The sequence below is a fragment of the Bubalus kerabau genome, chromosome 11 (assembly GCF_029407905.1).
Source record: "Bubalus kerabau isolate K-KA32 ecotype Philippines breed swamp buffalo chromosome 11, PCC_UOA_SB_1v2, whole genome shotgun sequence".
NCBI classification, from domain to species: domain Eukaryota; kingdom Metazoa; phylum Chordata; class Mammalia; order Artiodactyla; family Bovidae; genus Bubalus; species Bubalus kerabau.
In genome coordinates, this window is record NC_073634.1 from 103,732,785 (window position 1) to 103,749,291 (window position 16,507).

The 16,507-nt window shown below is 55.6% G+C and overlaps 1 protein-coding gene across 1 annotated transcript; it reads left to right on the top strand.

Moving 5' to 3' along the window:
* Positions 1-301: 301 nt before the first annotated feature.
* Positions 302-15,326, top strand: PRDM12 (PR/SET domain 12). Its single transcript, XM_055539211.1, has 5 exons — positions 302-524; positions 2,273-2,463; positions 3,975-4,130; positions 12,654-12,765; positions 14,923-15,326. Exons 1-5 carry the CDS (start codon positions 302-304, stop codon positions 15,324-15,326), a joined length of 1,086 nt encoding a protein of 361 aa, XP_055395186.1.
* Positions 15,327-16,507: the final 1,181 nt, after the last annotated feature.

The window sequence follows — 16,507 nt, forward strand, 5'->3', positions numbered from 1 at the left end:
CGCCTTCCCGCACCCGCCTCCGCCTCCACCCCTGGCTCTCCAGCCCTTCGCGCCGCCTCTGCCATCGCTGCACATTTCTCGTCTCCCTCTGCCTTCTGCCTCGCTCTCCCTCGTTCACTTCCTTCCCAACCACCCCCTCGCCTCCCGCTCCCTCCTGCCCTTCTTCCTTCCCCATCACAACCCTCTTCTCCCGCTCCTGGGCTCCCCACCCCCCCGGCTCTTCCAACACATCCCCCGCCTCGGCCGGGCCGTCCGTCCGTCCGTCCCTCCGTCCTCCGCGCCGGCGAGCCCTGGGCCGCCCATGATGGGCTCCGTGCTCCCGGCGGAGGCCCTGGTGCTCAAGACCGGGCTGAAGGCTCCGGGGCTGGCGCTGGCCGAGGTCATCACCTCCGACATCCTGCACAGCTTCCTGTACGGCCGCTGGCGCAACGTGCTGGGCGAGCAGCTCTTCGAAGACAAGAGCCACCACGCCAGCCCCAAGACCGCCTTCACCGCCGAGGTCCTGGCGCAGTCCTTCTCGGGCGGTGAGTCGCGCCGTCGGGGCCGATCGCATCCCTCCCTCCCCGCAGCCCCCTGGTTCCCGGGCCCACACGCGCGGGCCACGGCGGGGACCAGAGGACGGTGGCAGCCGCTCGCGCCCATCCGGGCGTTCCACACGCGGCCCGTGACTCAGTTTCCCGTAAGCCGAGCCGGGGCGCAAGCAGCCAAGCCCGGGCCGGGGGACGCCTCCACCGCGCGCGGCTCGAAGTCCGAGATCTGGGCACTGCGGCTGTCGGGCCCGCCGCCCCCCGCTTCCCCAGCCGCCCCTCACCCCCTTTGAGCCGGCGGGTTCCCGGCATTTAAAGCCTTACTAGGCGTGTAATAGCAGTTGACTCAAAAAGAAGGGGTTTTAAATTCATTTAGTTAACTTGGGCTTGACCCGCGAGAGTTCCCACTTAAACCAAGAACTTTAAAAGGCAGCGGGGGCTGGGGAGGGGGCGAAGGAGGGCGGACAGGAGAGAAAGCGGCGGAGAGAGAGCGAGGGAGAGAATGAGAGAGGGAGAAAAGTTTCTTTTCTTTAAGATGTCTCAAGTTCTTACTCCTCATTCATCAACCCGCAAACAATATCTTCCCCCGACGCTGGCATCTCTGCGCGTCGCCCCCTTTTCCCCCTTTACGATTTCTGTTCCTCTCTTAATTTACCGTGCAGACTAATTCCACTTCCATTCACGCTATGTCAACCGTCTAATCCCCCCTTTTTGTAAGGGGAATTCCTCGGCCCCTTTTAAACAAGTCCCCTCCGCATTGAGCTACAATTTACTGCTACAGCATTCTTCCAGGGCTAATGAATTTAGAATTAGCAATTTCTTTCGAATGGAGCCGAATGAATGCGATCACTTTAACAGCGTGACAAATTGCCGGCCGCGCCGCAATGGACACCGTTTAACCCCCTCTTTCAGCCGGCCCGCTCGCCGGGTATTTTCCCAGGTAGCTTAGAGGGGAACCTTGTAAGACATGAAGGCCGCCCCTGTGCGCCTCGCAGCTCCCACCCCGGCTGCCCGGCCAAGGCAGGAGGACCCCCCCGGGGGGTTGCGGGCCGCCCCGGCTCTTGTCCACCCTGAGAAGCGACTTCGCGGCTGGCCTAGGTCCGGGCACTGCCCTCCCTGGCACCCCCGGATCTCGCCGGGCAGCGAGAAACCCGGGCGCGCCCAGGGTCACCCAGAAAGCGTGAAACACGGCCCGCCGCAGTCGCCCGCCTTTCTTTTGAGCCGCCTCCGCCTCAGAGCCCGACTTGCTTTCCCAGCGCGGTCGGCGCGCCGCGGGCGCGAGGTTCCCCGCACCCCGAGCGGAGTCAGAGCCCCTGGCCGAGCCCCGGGTCCTCCGACAGTGCCCTGCGCTCGGTGCCGGAAAGCGCAGCGCGCGCGGAGCCATGGGAGAACCGCCCAGAACCCGAGCCGGGCGAAAGAATCTTGGCTGGACCGTCACCTCCTCCTGGGAGAGGGCCTCAGTTTACTCATTGGTTAAGACCTAAACTGCCATCGGCCCAGCAGTTCTTAAACTTGGCCGAAGTGGAGGGGAAGAGCGGTTGTGGATGTTCTGAGAATTCGTGGAGAGACCCAAAACGAAAACAAACACAAGAAAACCCTCCTAGAAATGAATCCCAAAGGCACCTCTTGCTTTCGGAGGCTCCGCGGGTTGCTGAGCCTCCACCCCCGGGGGGCGGGGGAGGAGGGGAAGAACCGGGCCTCCCTGCCTCCCACTCTGACCCAGTCCCCCTGCCTGGCGGCCACAGAGGTTCAGAAGCTGTCCAGCCTGGTGCTGCCGGCCGAGGTGATCATCGCGCAGAGCTCCATCCCCGGCGAGGGCCTTGGCATTTTCTCCAAGACGTGGATCAAGGCCGGCACCGAGATGGGCCCCTTCACTGGCCGTGTCATCGCTCCGGAGCACGTGGACATCTGCAAGAACAACAACCTCATGTGGGAGGTAGGCAGGGTCTCCGGGTCCTGGGAGCAGCGTGGACTGTGGGGTGTGGGATGTGGGTGGGGCCCTGGCGGCCTGCCTGACCCACCGCTGGTTCTTGCCTTGCTGGAAGCTGTAGGCGCTTTGGGCTGGGCCGTGACTGGTCCCTGAGGTCGATTCCTACACCTGCCGGATGTCTGGAGGTTCCTCCCCAAATCACAAGGCGAAGCCTCTCTCCTCCTGCGAACCTTGGGGAGCACTTCCGGGGGTGGGGTGGGTCGGCGCCAGGACCCAGAGAAGTCATGTGCCTTGCCTCGAGTCCCACTGGAGACCTGGGAAGCCATTCCTAGGAGCCACCTCCATTCCTGGGAGCCATCTCCCGGCCACCTGCATTTTTCCCCTCACTCCAGCAACAGCAAAAGAGAGCCCCTCAGAGCCAGCCTTGGCCTTGGGGTGATCATGGCTGGAAGGAAAGATGAAGGGAGAGGGTGCTCCCTGGGAGTCAGCTGCTCAAACCAGGTGGAACAATGATAGCGCACATGAATGCCATTGAACTGGCACAGAGTCCGCTTTCCGAGCATGGAGTCAGATTTCTGAGTGCCGGGCCTGCATTCCACCAGATTGTCTCAGCAGCCCAATGGATTATTATTCCCATTTTAGAGAAGGAAAGTGACCTTCCATCCAAGGTCTTCTGTCTCTCCTCCCTACAACAGTGCCAGATGCCAGCAAAGCGCTCCCCCCACCCCGCCTCAGGATACAGCCACTCCGAGAGCACTTCCGTCCCCTGGGGCTCTCACTTGGAGGAGGTCAGCTGATGCACCCACTCCCTAGTGTCATTTCCCCTCCCTTCCCCAAGGCTCCACCATAACCCCCTCCTAGCAGATGCTCAAGGAGCCGAGTGGGACAAATCTTACACATGGTCACAGGAGCGGGGGAAAGAGGCCACGGGATGCCCCGAGGCCTCTCCTAACCTCACCTCCTCCCACACCTCTGGAGGCCTGGGCCAGCAGTTCCTTTCTCCACTGGTTGCTGGGTTAGGAAGTTAGGCTCCAGTAGATCTAGAAGTACTTTTGGTGACTCCCACATAGAGAGGCCAGGCCAAGGTACCCAAGTGGGCCAGGCTTCCCTTTATAGGCTCCTCTGTGTCCCCCTCTGAGGTCCTGGCCAGCGCTCTCCACTGCTTCCCCAGAGAGCTGGCTGGAGGGGGTGCTGTTTTGGTCAGTGATCTCCTGGAGACCCCTTTTCGTCCAGGGATGGGGAGGCCGTGGCAGCAGGAGCCTGTGGGGCCCTGGAGACTGACTCCCTGTTGGCCACTTCTAGCCAGCCGGCCTCAGGCAAGTCGCCACACTGCTCTGAGCCCTCCTTTCCTCCGCTGGAAAACCGGGATGATAATAGCTGTGTCCACTTCCTGGGAGTGTTGGGAGGCTGGAAAGAGACAATGTGTGGATGGGCCTGGTGTGGGCCCTAGCCCTGGCCCCAGGCGGTACACACCACATAGCCCTGCCTCACCCGGGCCCCAATTTACCTGCGCCCAGGTGTTCAATGAGGATGGCACGGTGCGCTACTTCATCGACGCCAGCCAGGAGGACCACCGAAGCTGGATGACCTACATCAAATGCGCCCGTAACGAGCAGGAGCAGAACCTGGAGGTGGTCCAGATCGGCACCAGCATCTTCTACAAAGCCATTGAGGTGAGTGCGTGTATCGTTGTGTAGAGGGCAGAGGGGGAGCAGCCAGGCTGGGGTGCAGGGCAGTTGTGTCCAAGGACTGAGGTGGAAGCAAGAGGGGAGTGCTGGGGAAGACGCTGGCCTAGCTGGCCCTGCCCAGGCTGGAGGACTGAAGCCTGAGCATCATGGTCTCTGGGAGCATGACCTCCAGGGCAAGCTTCCTGCTGCAGATCAGAAAGAACAGAACCTTTGACTGTATGCCATTGTGAACGTCATGGGTGCCTCAACAGCGAGGTCCCAGGATACCTGCTGAGGGCGTCCTGGGATTGAGAAGCCACAGAGATGCAGAATCATCAGAAAGCAGTCCAGGGAAAGCATCTGGTGGGGAGAGAGGGTACCGCGTCAGCAGTGTTTCGGCTGTGCATTGCCCATCGTCCCGCACGCATGGGCCACCAGTGACGTGTGGATGGTGTGGATCGCGACTCTAGCCTCAGCTATCACATCCTCATCACTTGAGGCTTCAGGCTTTTCCTAGATGTGGTACGAGCGTGATCGCATTTAATCCTCATGCATTTAATCTGCGAGGAAGGCTTCTGTGATCATCTACAGTTTACTGGGTCTCACTTGGTAGACTGGCAGACTCGGGAGCTTTTACGGACATTGGAGTGGGGTGGGGGTAGGGGGATGTTAGCATTGATATCTGAGCGAGTGAAGCTTCTCAGACAAGACGGAAAGTGAGAGATAGCAGGCAGATATATATCGCTTCCCATGATGGGGGTGGGGGCGGGGTGAGGAGCTGGCCAGGCCCAGGGCAGGAGGTTCAAGGGGCATGGAAAGGAGGTGTGAAATGCTTGGGCAGAGGCAGAGGCAGACAGGCTCATGCTATTTGGGGAGAGGATAATGGCACGAGTGGTGGTAGCTGAGGCAGCCTGGCTGTTGGGACCCTTAAGACCTTGTCCCTTGGCAGGAAATTTGCTCAGTGTCTGGCCCAGGACGGGGGCTAGCAGCCTCGCCTCCCCATGGCAGGTTGGCAGCAAGTGGTGTGCGGGGAGGTGGGTGGGCGGGGGGGTATTGTGCCCCCACAATCCTCTGGATCCCATGCTTGTGGAAAGAGGCACTGTGCCTCTTGGGGTGGGGCTGGGCTTGGCTGAGTTTGGGGGTGTTCTGAATGACTCGCCCTTCCTTTAGTCCGTTTTCTTCCTGCAACTCAGAGCCTCACGTCTTTCTAAGGCTCCGAGGGGGCACTGGATAATTGTCGCTTAATAACCAAACCCCAGGGAATTTCCCAGGGGTGGCAACAGAATGGCCTTTGCTTGGGCCCTGGTGTGGCCAGAAAGTGTGTTCCGAGGGCTGGACCTGAGGAGGACCAGGAAGGGTAAAGAGAGGTTGGGAATGCCCTGGAGGTCCAGGGGTTAGGGATCGGCGCTTTCAAAGCCAGGCCCAGGTTTGATCCCTGTCTCAGTACTGAGATCCTACACGCCCTGCTGTGCAAAAAAAAGGAAGGTAAGCAGTTCTTAGACTGAAGTTTGCATGAGACGGGGTAGAGTGAAGACAGGACTGATCCGAACCCAGGCTGAGGGTGGAGGTGCTTCTTACAGGAGAAAGGCCAACCCTAGGATTGGCCTCATGTGTGGCTGAACCCCACTTCTGGCAGAGAGCACCCCCTTTCACCTGCTCGGCCTCACATGCATCCTTAACATTTGTGCACTGCCTCTTGGCTACCCTGAAACAGATGAGATGGGGGACACACACTCATTCCATCCCTCCCATGGAGAGACGCACACACTCATATACACACAAACTCACACCCACGGGAAACAGGGTAAGGATGCCAACGTGATTTTAGCAAAGGACTTCGGACAGCATCAGTTATGGAGACAGGCGTCTCCTCTCACTGTTCAGGTAACTGGCTGAGCGCTGAGCAGAGACAGGAAATATTAACAGACATTTGTACGGAAATTCAGAGTCAGAGGGCAACGTGGCTAAGGTGTGTCTCCACAGAGGAATCTAAGATTATCAGATTTTTAAAAGTCATCTACATTTGACGGGGAATTAAAATTGAAGAAAAGAAGGGAATTTCTTAGTGGTCCAGTAGTTAGGCCTTAGCCCTGTCACTGCCGAGGGCCTGGGTTCAGTCCCTGGTCGGGGAACTAAGATCCCAAAAGCCACCACTCGGAGCGACCAAAAGACAAAACAGAATAAAATACATTTTAAACGTTGAAGAAAGAAGATTAGGAAAATATATCCTCCTGGATATGATCTAGATTAGTGGATATCAGCAATTTGGCTATCCATGCTTCTACAGAATTAGCAAGCCGAGTGCTGGAGTGAGGGATAAGAAAACACAAAATATCACCCATTTTACTTTAAACAAGTGATGTTGGACACATTTTTTTTTTTTTTTTTTTGGTGGTGGCAGTTTTCTTAAAGTGATGCGCCAAAATGTCAGATGCCACTTACCGGACCAGCTGTGCGTCTGGGTGTGTGTGACTGACTGCCATGCAGCAGGGCTCGGCCGGAAGAAATTCCTGCTGCCCCAGGCCACTCCCCTGCACGCCTCTGCAGTGTGGGGGCTGTCTGTCCTGTGTTTGTGTGAGGGGGCCAAGAAGACTCTGTGCCATGACCTGTTTTCTTAATCTTCCTGTCACCCAGAACTGCTATGTTTATTTCATAACAGTAACCCGTTTCTTGCGAAAAAAAGAGAAACAATGGAAAGAAGCATCTTCATAAAATAACAGAATATACTAATGTGGCTCTGAAATTTTCTATAAATTCAAAAGGAAGGCCGTCCAAATGGAGACGAGGGTGATGGGTTTCTGGGACCAGCCTGTCCAGGTGGATTTGGTGTCTGGCTGGATTTGCCGCATGTTATACTAGGACCCTCCTCCCTTTGCTGTCCTCTAGCACGGAAGAATTTACTGTAACCTCAGGTGCCTAAAATGACACTTCTAGAAATTGCCCAGCACATGGCACATGGGCACTGCATGTTAACGCTTAAGTCTTTCTCTGGGTGATGGGAGCTGGCTCGAAAGTGGACACACAGACCTGTTTCTCCCAGGAAAACAAAACTGGTAAATAAGACTGGCTGTCCTGCGAAGCAAGAAATTTGACCCCCAAATTCAATACAAATAAAGTATTTAGGAATAATTCATGCAAATTTTGGATTTGGGAACTGGGAAGAAACTTCTCAGGCTTTCCTCGCCCTATGTTTTGGCATAGGACAAATGCCAAATAGCCCTGAAATGTGGGCTTTTTCCTTGTTTGTGACTTTTATTCTCTTTCCAAGCTATTGAACTTCTTCTCCCCCTAGAGCCCAACAGCTCCGTCTCTCCATCTTTCTTTTTCTATGAGGACAGGCTCTATTTTCCTTTCACCCTTGCTCACTGGTGGGTGCAGTTAAGGGACTTTGATTATTAATAATAAGCATCATTAATGATGCTACCATCCATGGAGCAGTTACCATGTGCCAACACCACGCTAAAGCTTTTCGCAACTTTCATTCCCTCAGCCTGGGGCTTTCCTTATCCCCATTTTAATGACGATGAAACTGAGGTTCAGGGGGATCTTGGGAGACTGTTGAACTGTGGTTTGAATTTGTCTGATCCCCGAGCGGAGCCCTTGGTCACTGCGCCATGGGACCTCCCTGGCCAATATCTATTTGCTGGAACTCTATTAATTGCTATGTCAGGACATCTGTGGTACAATGGAAATTGATATTCGTCCGGATGACACCAAGGTCCTTCTGGACGAGGGTTTCTGTACTGCCGGGGGCGGGGGAGGGGGCATCAGAGCCTTCTGGGAGCATGTTCCATGTTGTGACATGAATTTATATTAGGAAAACAAACCCAAACCCCCACACATTTTCAACTGATAATAAAAATTCAGAAATGGGTCAGGACAAAACTTCTGGGCTGATAGGGAAGGTGAAGAAGCACGTGTTGGGAGATCATGTAATTTGTCAACTAAAGAGTCAGGCTCTGAAATTCACCCAGAGTCTTGATGATGCGAACTTTATGGTGCGGCATTCGTCTCTTTGGGAATTGCTTTGTTTATTGTGTGTCCCGAGTTAGTCTCCGCTCTCCAGAAAAGTGAACAAGCAGCTGATTCTCATTCTCTGAGCCCTAGTGGAGAGCCCCAGCGGGCCAGGCCAGAGTGTTGACTGGAAAGAAATGGGGCTAGGGTCTTCCCAGGCTGTCCAAGGGTTAAGACATCACACTTCCACTGTGGGGGGCAGGGTGTGGGTTCGATTCCTGGTTGGGAGACTAAGATCCTATATGCTGTGCAGTGGGCATCTCTTCAAAAAAAGGAGAAATAGGGCTTCTGAGGGCACTGGGGGGCTCTGCAGAGGACCGTGGCTATTCTTTGCTCTCAGGCGATCAGCATCCAGGAGCCTCCGGCCAGTGGTACTAGGCTTTCAGGGAACAGGCTGCCGGTTCTTGGGCTCTCCTGGTCTCCATCCCTGGGGCCACTGGGAGCAGGCAGAGGCCAGAGGTCCAGGCCAGGAGCTGCCGCTAGTTTCCCGGAGCTCTGATGGGTAGAGAGAACCTTCAGTGCCTCCAAGAGGTGAGGCTGCCTTCCCCAGCGCTGCTTTGAGAACTGGATGCTTCTTTTTTTTTTTTTCTTGACCGGGATAACCTCAAATACGCTCATGTCATCAGTTCCGATTACTTTATTTTTTAAACATGTTTAATTTTGTACCAGGGTACAGCCAATTAACAGTGTTGTGATAGTTTCAGGCGAACAGCAAATGGACTCAGCCATACATACACATGTATCCATTCTCCCCCACACTGGAAACTTCTTGCTGTCTGGGGATGTGTGTCATTGTCAATTCTAGCAGGTTCTTTTTAATAGATTTTCTTTAAAAACTGTTCTTTTTTGGGACTTCCCTGGTGGTCCAATGGCTAAGACTCCACGCTCCCAACGCAGGGTGCCCAGGTTCGATCCCTGGTTAGGGAACTAGATCCCCCATGCTGCAACTGGAAAAAATAAAAATAAAAAAGTCCCTCCTGTTGCAAATAAGACCCGGCACAGCTAAATTAATTAATTAAAAAATATATATTATTTTTGTATAAAAGTAATGTGTGCTCATTAATTCTTAAAACATCAGATGCAGCATGTAGAAGATGTAAGTCAATTTTTATCAACATTAAAAAAAAAAGTCTCAAAATGACAAACCCGTCTGAGGAAAGATTCGCAGAAAACCAGAAAACGTGTCTGGGCACCTTGGTTGGAAGAATTACTTTTCCCATTATGCTCCTTTGTGTCTGTGTCACTGTTCTAATTTTTAAAATCCAGGAGTAAAATTAATTTTAGTCCATTTGAAAAACGTGTCCATAAATAAATGACTCAAAACAGTCAATATTAAAGCTCTTATTTTAAAAATATTGTCCCCAACCACCATTTTGAATAATAATCTTCAGAATTCATGCATTTCCAGATGCTCTTGGCTCCTCATTCATCACATGATTGCTGTCACTGTTATATTTGTTTTATGTTTTGTAATGGTTGTCACTGTCAGTTCAAATGAAAAGGCCGGTGTTGACTTAAGTATTCGACTCCTGGACTGCAAGTCTGGAGATGGCGATGCAGTTTTCAGAGACATCGTGGGGGCTTGCTGACCCCTCTCACCCCACCTCTGGGCTTTCCCCTCCCGCTCAGGGCAGATGGGGCCAGGACACGGTGGCACCAGCGTGGTATTGGTGTCCTGGGGGCACGCAGGCCAGCCTGTGCGTTTTTTTGTTGTTCTGCCTCGTGGCATGCGGGATCTTAATTCTCCAGCCAAAGATTGAACCTGGCCCTCGGCAGTAAAAGCTCCAAGTCCAAACCACTGGACCGCTGAGGAATTCCCCAGCCTGTGCGTCTGATGGTCACTGAAGGCAGAGCCATGGGCATCCTGGGCCCCCCCTCGCCACACTGCAGGCTCTGTGGGGACAACCAGGGGACCCAATACCACAGAGGTGGATGTCCAGCAGAGGTGTGGTCACTGTTTTACAGTTGAGGAAAGTGAGGACTGGGTATAAAAGGCCACTTGCCCAAGGGGGCATGCTCAGCAGGCGGGGAGCCCAAGTGGACCCTGACCTGTGTGGCCCCAGCACCTGAGCCGGAACCCTTGGCAATACCACCTCCTCAAAGAAGGGGCATGTACAGACAGCTGGACAGCTGGACCAGACAGCTGGTCACTTTAGAAGAACCATGATGTACAAAGATGTGGTGTCGTCTGAATATTGAAGCCAGTGGCTGGGACAGTGTCAGAGGTGACTGACAGAGTCTTAGAACTGGGGGGAACCTCAGAGATCATGCTCCCCACCACCCTCATTTGAGGAAACCAGCTTAGGAAGGCCGAATGCTCGCCTAAGGTCACCAGGGACCCAGGGACTGAAGGCCCACCGGCACCATCTCTCAGCAGCTTCCTTCACAGTGAATTTATCCTGAATACTTTAGCTCCATCACCCTCTTTTCTAAGGGGTTCACCGAACCTCTCAGCTTTTCCAGCAGGGCCCCCAGCTCTGACCTGCTGGCCTCCTTGACAGTGGCCGTGCCTGTGAATGATCAGAGGCCACGAGGACTCTTGCTGCAGTGCCAGATTCTCATCTCTCTGCTTTTAGGCATGGCCTAATTTCCCTTGGCTTCTGAGACTGCATTTGATCTTTCCATATTTAAACCCCATCAATCTGAGCAGGCGTGGTACCCTCTGCCAGGCTCCTTGTCACTCACTGACCATGTGGCTTGCCATGACACCTCAAGGGCTGTGGGGTCTGTTAGAAAGGGGCATGGGGGACCTCAGGCCGAGTCATTGGAGGATGGACATCGCCTAGGCCCCCTGGAACTTTGCTTCTTCCACCCTCTCCTCTCCCTGCTTCCCTCCCCTGCAGGGTAGGGCAGAGCTGGCTCTGATGGTCTGAGGTTCTTCCTGGCTCAGACCAGAGGAACGCAGGTGTGGCAAGCAGAATGGTTCTGTGATTGGCAGGGGTCTGCAGGCCAGAACCAAAGGGAAGGGGTGGGGGCTTTCTCTGTGACCCTGGAAGCCAAGGAGAAGGGTCCATTCTAGGGTGATTTCAGACAGCCTACATGGAGTCTTGTGTGATTTTTTTGTATTCACTTCAACTAAAAGAGGACTCACCTGGGGACTTCCCTGGCGGCCCAGTGGTTAAGACTTTGAGCTCGCACCGCAGGGGGCACGGGTTCAATTCCTGATCCAGAAACCAAGATCCCACATGCCACGTGATACAGCCAAAAAACCAAAAAGGGCCCACTAGGAAAACAACTAGCTGTTGCCTGGAGGTATCCACCTTGCTCTGGGCCGATCAGAGAGTGACCCCCAGTGGGATCCACCCAGTGGGTGCCAAAGTCACTCCTCTGGGGTCCAGGCCTCAGGAGGTGATGGGCCTTGCCCTCTCACCTTTGCTCTAGCTGGCTAGGACCAGAGGGTTCTTCACCTTGAGTAACTGGCTGCCACCAGAGGGGTGGCGGGCCCCTGGGATGTCCCAGAGGAAGGGGTCAGCGCCACCTCAGGCAGAAGCCTTCCGCAGCCTCCCTGAATTGTCACTGCAGAGCCCTCCCCACGGCAGGCCCCTGTGGCAGGTCCTCCCCTGGGAGCAGCAGAGCCCCGTCACTGTGGAGTTCTCTGCCATAGACCTATCATTGCTTAGTTCCCAAGTCATATCCGACACTTCTGCAAACCATAGGCTATAGACCACTAGGCCCCTCTGTCCATGGAATTCTCCAGGCAAGAATACTGGAGTGGGTTGCCATTTCCTTCTTCAGGGGATCTTCCCGACCCAGGGATTGAACCCTCATCTCCTGTATTGCAGGCAGATTCTTTACCTCTGAGCCACCTGGGAAGCTGTGCCACAGGCCTATGACATGGCGAGACAGATCCCATTTAAGGCTGGGTGCCCCAGTATGTCTGGAGGTGGAAGCATTCATTGATCTGAATGCTTCTCTTTTAGCCATTTGCAGGGAGTCATACAGAGGCCTGTGACGGGGAGAGAAGTGTATGCGACGTGGTGCTGCCTCCTGGGTGCGCTGGTTGAGAGATGTTTCCAGAACACCGTCAGGCAGGGTATAACTGAGAACCACAGGGTGCCCCGCAGCCCATGCTCCTTGGGGATGTCTGGCTTAGCCCTGCAGACCTGAGGGCTGGTTGGTTCTGGTTCCCCTCGGAGAGAAATGACAAGTTTTCTAGCTTTCCTTCTTCAGTTACTTCTGCTTGAAGCATGGTTTCCATCCCATTGTTGTCAGTTTGGGAGAGCGGCCAGGAGACAGCTCTGGTCCCAGCAGCAGAGCCAGGATGAGACGGTGAGAAGCCTGGGCAGAGTGAAGCAGAGGGGCAGAGCATCCCAGGGCCTCCCGTGTCTGTGAAGCTTGTTGGAGATAGCCTGGTAGAAAGGGACCCCAGTGTGGCTCTCTTGGGGCTGCAGCTGTATCCACATGTCCATGGTGGGAGCTAGGACAGCTCCTCCTGGCTGTGAGGGGACATTCTCCCCTGCTGGGGGGACAGGGGACTGCTGCCTCCCTGACTTAGTCTTGCCTCCTTCCCTATAGATGATCCCTCCAGACCAGGAGCTGCTGGTGTGGTATGGAAATTCACACAACACCTTCCTGGGGATCCCTGGTGTGCCCGGACTGGAGGAGGAGCAGAAAAAGAACAAGCATGGTAGGTAGTCCCATGAGTCCACAATGACAACGGACCCACAGAACTCAGAGAGTGAGAGAGTAAGGGTGTGTGTGTGTGTGTGTGTGTGTGTGTGTGTGTGTGTGTGTGTATTTGGCAGGGAAACTCCTGGCCTCTGGGGACCTTGGTTCCGTCTTCAGCAGTGTCAAGCATATGACACTTCCTGGTTTAAGGAGGCTGATGCCCCTGGAGCCGCTGCCATGGTCCAGGCATGGATGGAAGACAGTTCTGATTCTGGACAAAATAGACTGTCTGGGGGCAGATTGGGTGGAGGGAGAAGCAGGGTGTGGCAGAGGAGCAAGGGGCCAGGCAGTAAGGACACTGGATTGGATTCCAGTTCTGCTGTGCAATCTTGGGAGATGGCTCTGTGCTCGGTTTCCCTACCTCTAAAAGAAGGATGCTTGTTGGGCAAGATGATGTCTAAGTGTCCTCCCAGCTCTGTCCATGGTGCTGGACCTGGCACAGAGTAGGTGCTCAGTGTGCATCTGTTGAATGAAGTCTGAGCAGAGTGTGTGTGCGTGTGTGTGTGCGTGTGCGTGTGTATGTGTGTGTGTGTGTGTGTTTGTTGGGCGGTGGAGGCTGGGGGGCGGCGGCATTGATCACCATGGTAGAGACCTGCCTCACGCTGGCTCCCGGCAGTGATAGAATTCCAGTTGAGCTATTACAGATCCTCACTCAATATGCAATATGCCGGCTCCCAGCAGAGACCATTTGCTCAAAACCCATTTCCTGCCAAGTATTGGGCTAAACCTTTTACAGGTATCATCCCACTCGGGTCCTCATAAAACCTTTGTGATATTTGGTCATTTTTATTTTTAAAGGACGAATCTGAGGCTCAGGAACTACTATCTATCCAGCCCTTGCTCTAATGTTTCACAAACCATTTTTTCTGATCCTCATAGCAACTTTTTGCTATGATAAGCAATGATAACAATGTCATCATTACTTTCATTTTGGGGATGAGAAAAGTGAGGTACAGTTCACTGGTACATAGTTGAAAAAGTGCAAGTTTCCCAGTCAAACCCAACTCTTTGCAACCCCATGGACTGTGGCCCACCAGGCTCCTTTGTCCATGGAATTTTCCAGGCAAGAATACTGGAGTGGGTTGCCATTCCCTTCTCCAAGGGATCTTCCCAACCCAAGGATCAAACCCAGGTCTTCTGCATTGCAGGCAGATTCTTTACCATCAAGGCCACCAGGTACATAGATGGCACTCAGTAAATAAATGTGGGATAAATAAATGAGAGGCTTTGGGGGAGGAGGAGTAGTTATAACAGTTACTACCATTTATGGACGGCTGCTGTAAACCTGGTACTTCCTAAGTCCAGGCTTAGGCAGGTAAAGTGCTCTATACAGAGTAGCCTTTGAAGATGTCAGCTTTTTTTGTGATTATCTCAGGAAGATCCCCTGGAGGAGGAAATGACAACTCACTCTAGTATTCTTGCCTGGAAAACACCGTAGACAGAGGAGCCTGGTGGATTACAGTCCATGGGGTTACAAAGAATCTGACACGACTGAGAACTGAACACACGCACTCAGGTGTAGCTGTGCATAATCCCCGTGAGGTCGTAGTAGGTTCCCATTTAAAAAAATTATTTTTCAAAATGTACTTATTTATTTTAACCGGAGGATAATTACTTAACAATACTGTGATGGTTTTTGCCTTACATCAACATGAATGGGCCACGGGGCATCCATGTGTCCCGAACCCACCTCCCTCCCCACCTCATCCCTCCAGCTTGTCACAAAGCACCTGGCTTTGGGTGCCCTGCCTTCACGTAGGTTCTCATTGTACTGGATGAGAAACTTGAGGCTTCCCCGAGAGGCTAAGTCACTAAGTCCCCGAGATCTCGCAGCATGGGTCTGGAGTACGACTCCTAACGGATGCCAGGTCAGGGCGCTCGCTGCCCCTTCCTACCCCTGTGCGGTGGCCCCAATCAGTCTGCGGAGAGGTCACCCCGACGGATCGATGATCCGAGGCGGCTGAGCCCCGGGAGGGGGACCCTCGGGGAGGCGTACGGGGGCGGGGGGAGGGAGTGGTGTTGAGCCGCCGGCCTCGGGGATGCCAACGAGGCTGCTCTCTCTCTCTCCTCCTTCCCGCCTCCCCGCCCCCCACCCGGACCCCGCCCGCGCGGCCAGAGGACTTCCACCCCGCGGACTCGGCGACGGGCACGGCGGGCCGCATGCGCTGCGTCATCTGCCACCGCGGATTCAACTCGCGCAGCAACTTGCGCTCGCACATGCGCATCCACACGCTGGACAAGCCCTTCGTTTGCCGCTTCTGCAACCGCCGCTTCAGCCAGTCGTCCACGCTGCGCAACCACGTGCGCCTGCACACGGGCGAGCGCCCTTACAAGTGCCAGGTGTGCCAGAGCGCCTACTCCCAGCTGGCAGGCCTGCGCGCCCACCAGAAGAGCGCGCGCCACCGGCCGCCCAGCGCCGCGCTGCAGGCCCACTCGCCCGCGCTGCCAGCGCCGCACGCGCACGCGCCCGCGCTCGCCGCTGCCGCCGCCGCGCACCACCTGCCGGCCATGGTGCTGTGAGCACCTGCGCCTGCGTGCGCGGCCCCGCTCCCCGCGCGCGCGCCCCCGCTCACCCCCGCGCGCCCCCGCCGCCCAGACCCCAGGCCGCCGCGCGACCCCTGCCGGCCATGGTGCTGAGAGCGCCTGCGTCTGCGTGCGCGCCCCCGCTCCGCGCGCCCGCGCGCCCGCGCCCCCATACCCCGGGCCGCCGCGCAACACGCGGCTGTCATCTCTCCTGACGCGACCTCTCGGCTGCACGCGGCCGCCGGACCGGCTCTGTAGGCGCGCCCCAGAAATGACGCCCAGGCTTACCCTCTTCGCCCCAGTTTCGCACACGAGGACCCTGAGGGGCGAAGTCCCTCTCCCGGGCCTTCCCTCCCCCCTCCCCGACGTCGGCCACCTCTTCTTCAGACGGTCCCCGAGTCGCACGCCTCTTGAGTCGGCTGATCGGGATGATATAGCCCCCTTGTGGGTGGCCGGAGAGGGGACTGAAAGCCTCCGAGGGTCCTCAGCGAGGGGGAGGGGAAAGGGAGACCCCCACCATCCTCACAGAGAGCCGCGTGTTGGGAATGGAGAGCGAACTCCCTGTCCCAGGGTGGGCATAGCGGGGCTGGCACGCGCCATCTCTCTCCTCCTCCCTCCTCAGGGACTGCTATCCTGCAGTGTCGCCCCCTTCTTGAGAGCTGGGGGCTGGCGGGCTCCGGGGCAGCCAGAGGAGGCCGGAGAGACCTGCCCTTCCCTGCCAGGACGGGGTTGGGGGGCTTCTCTCCTTCGGGCCACCTGCCCCCCCAAAATGGGCTCCCTGAGGACACACAAGGCACAAATGTGCCAAACAGCCTGAGAAGGAAGGCGAAACCGCGGTGGCTCAGCGGTAAAGAATCTGCCTGCCATGCAGGAGACCAGGTTCGATCCCTGGGTGGGGAAGATCCCCTGGAGGAGGGCATAGCAACCCACTCCAGTATTCTTGCCTGTCGAATCCCATGGACAGAGGAGCCTGGCGGGCTACAGCCCACAGGGTTGCAAAGAGTCGGACACGACTGAAGCGACTTAAGCACGCACCAAGGCAAAATAGAAATCCACTCCTTGGGATGAGGCCTGCCTCTCTTTGGGCCTACGCTTCCCCTATCCCCATCTGTAAAATGAGAGAATTGGACCAACGCCGCCTCGCCTTCAGCTCTAACGTCAAGCTTGGAAAGGGTATG

What these genes read in the sequence shown, in the direction of transcription:
- PRDM12 (XM_055539211.1), top strand. Translation starts at nt 302, where the DNA reads ATGATGGGCTCCGTGCTCCCGGCGGAGGCCCTGGTGCTCAAGACCGGG. An exon ending in GGCGCAGTCCTTCTCGGGCG is followed by an intron (nt 525 to 2,272) that starts GTGAGTCGCGCC and finishes TGGCGGCCACAG; the next exon opens with AGGTTCAGAAGCTGTCCAGC. An exon ending in TCTTCTACAAAGCCATTGAG is followed by an intron (nt 4,131 to 12,653) that starts GTGAGTGCGTGT and finishes CCTTCCCTATAG; the next exon opens with ATGATCCCTCCAGACCAGGA.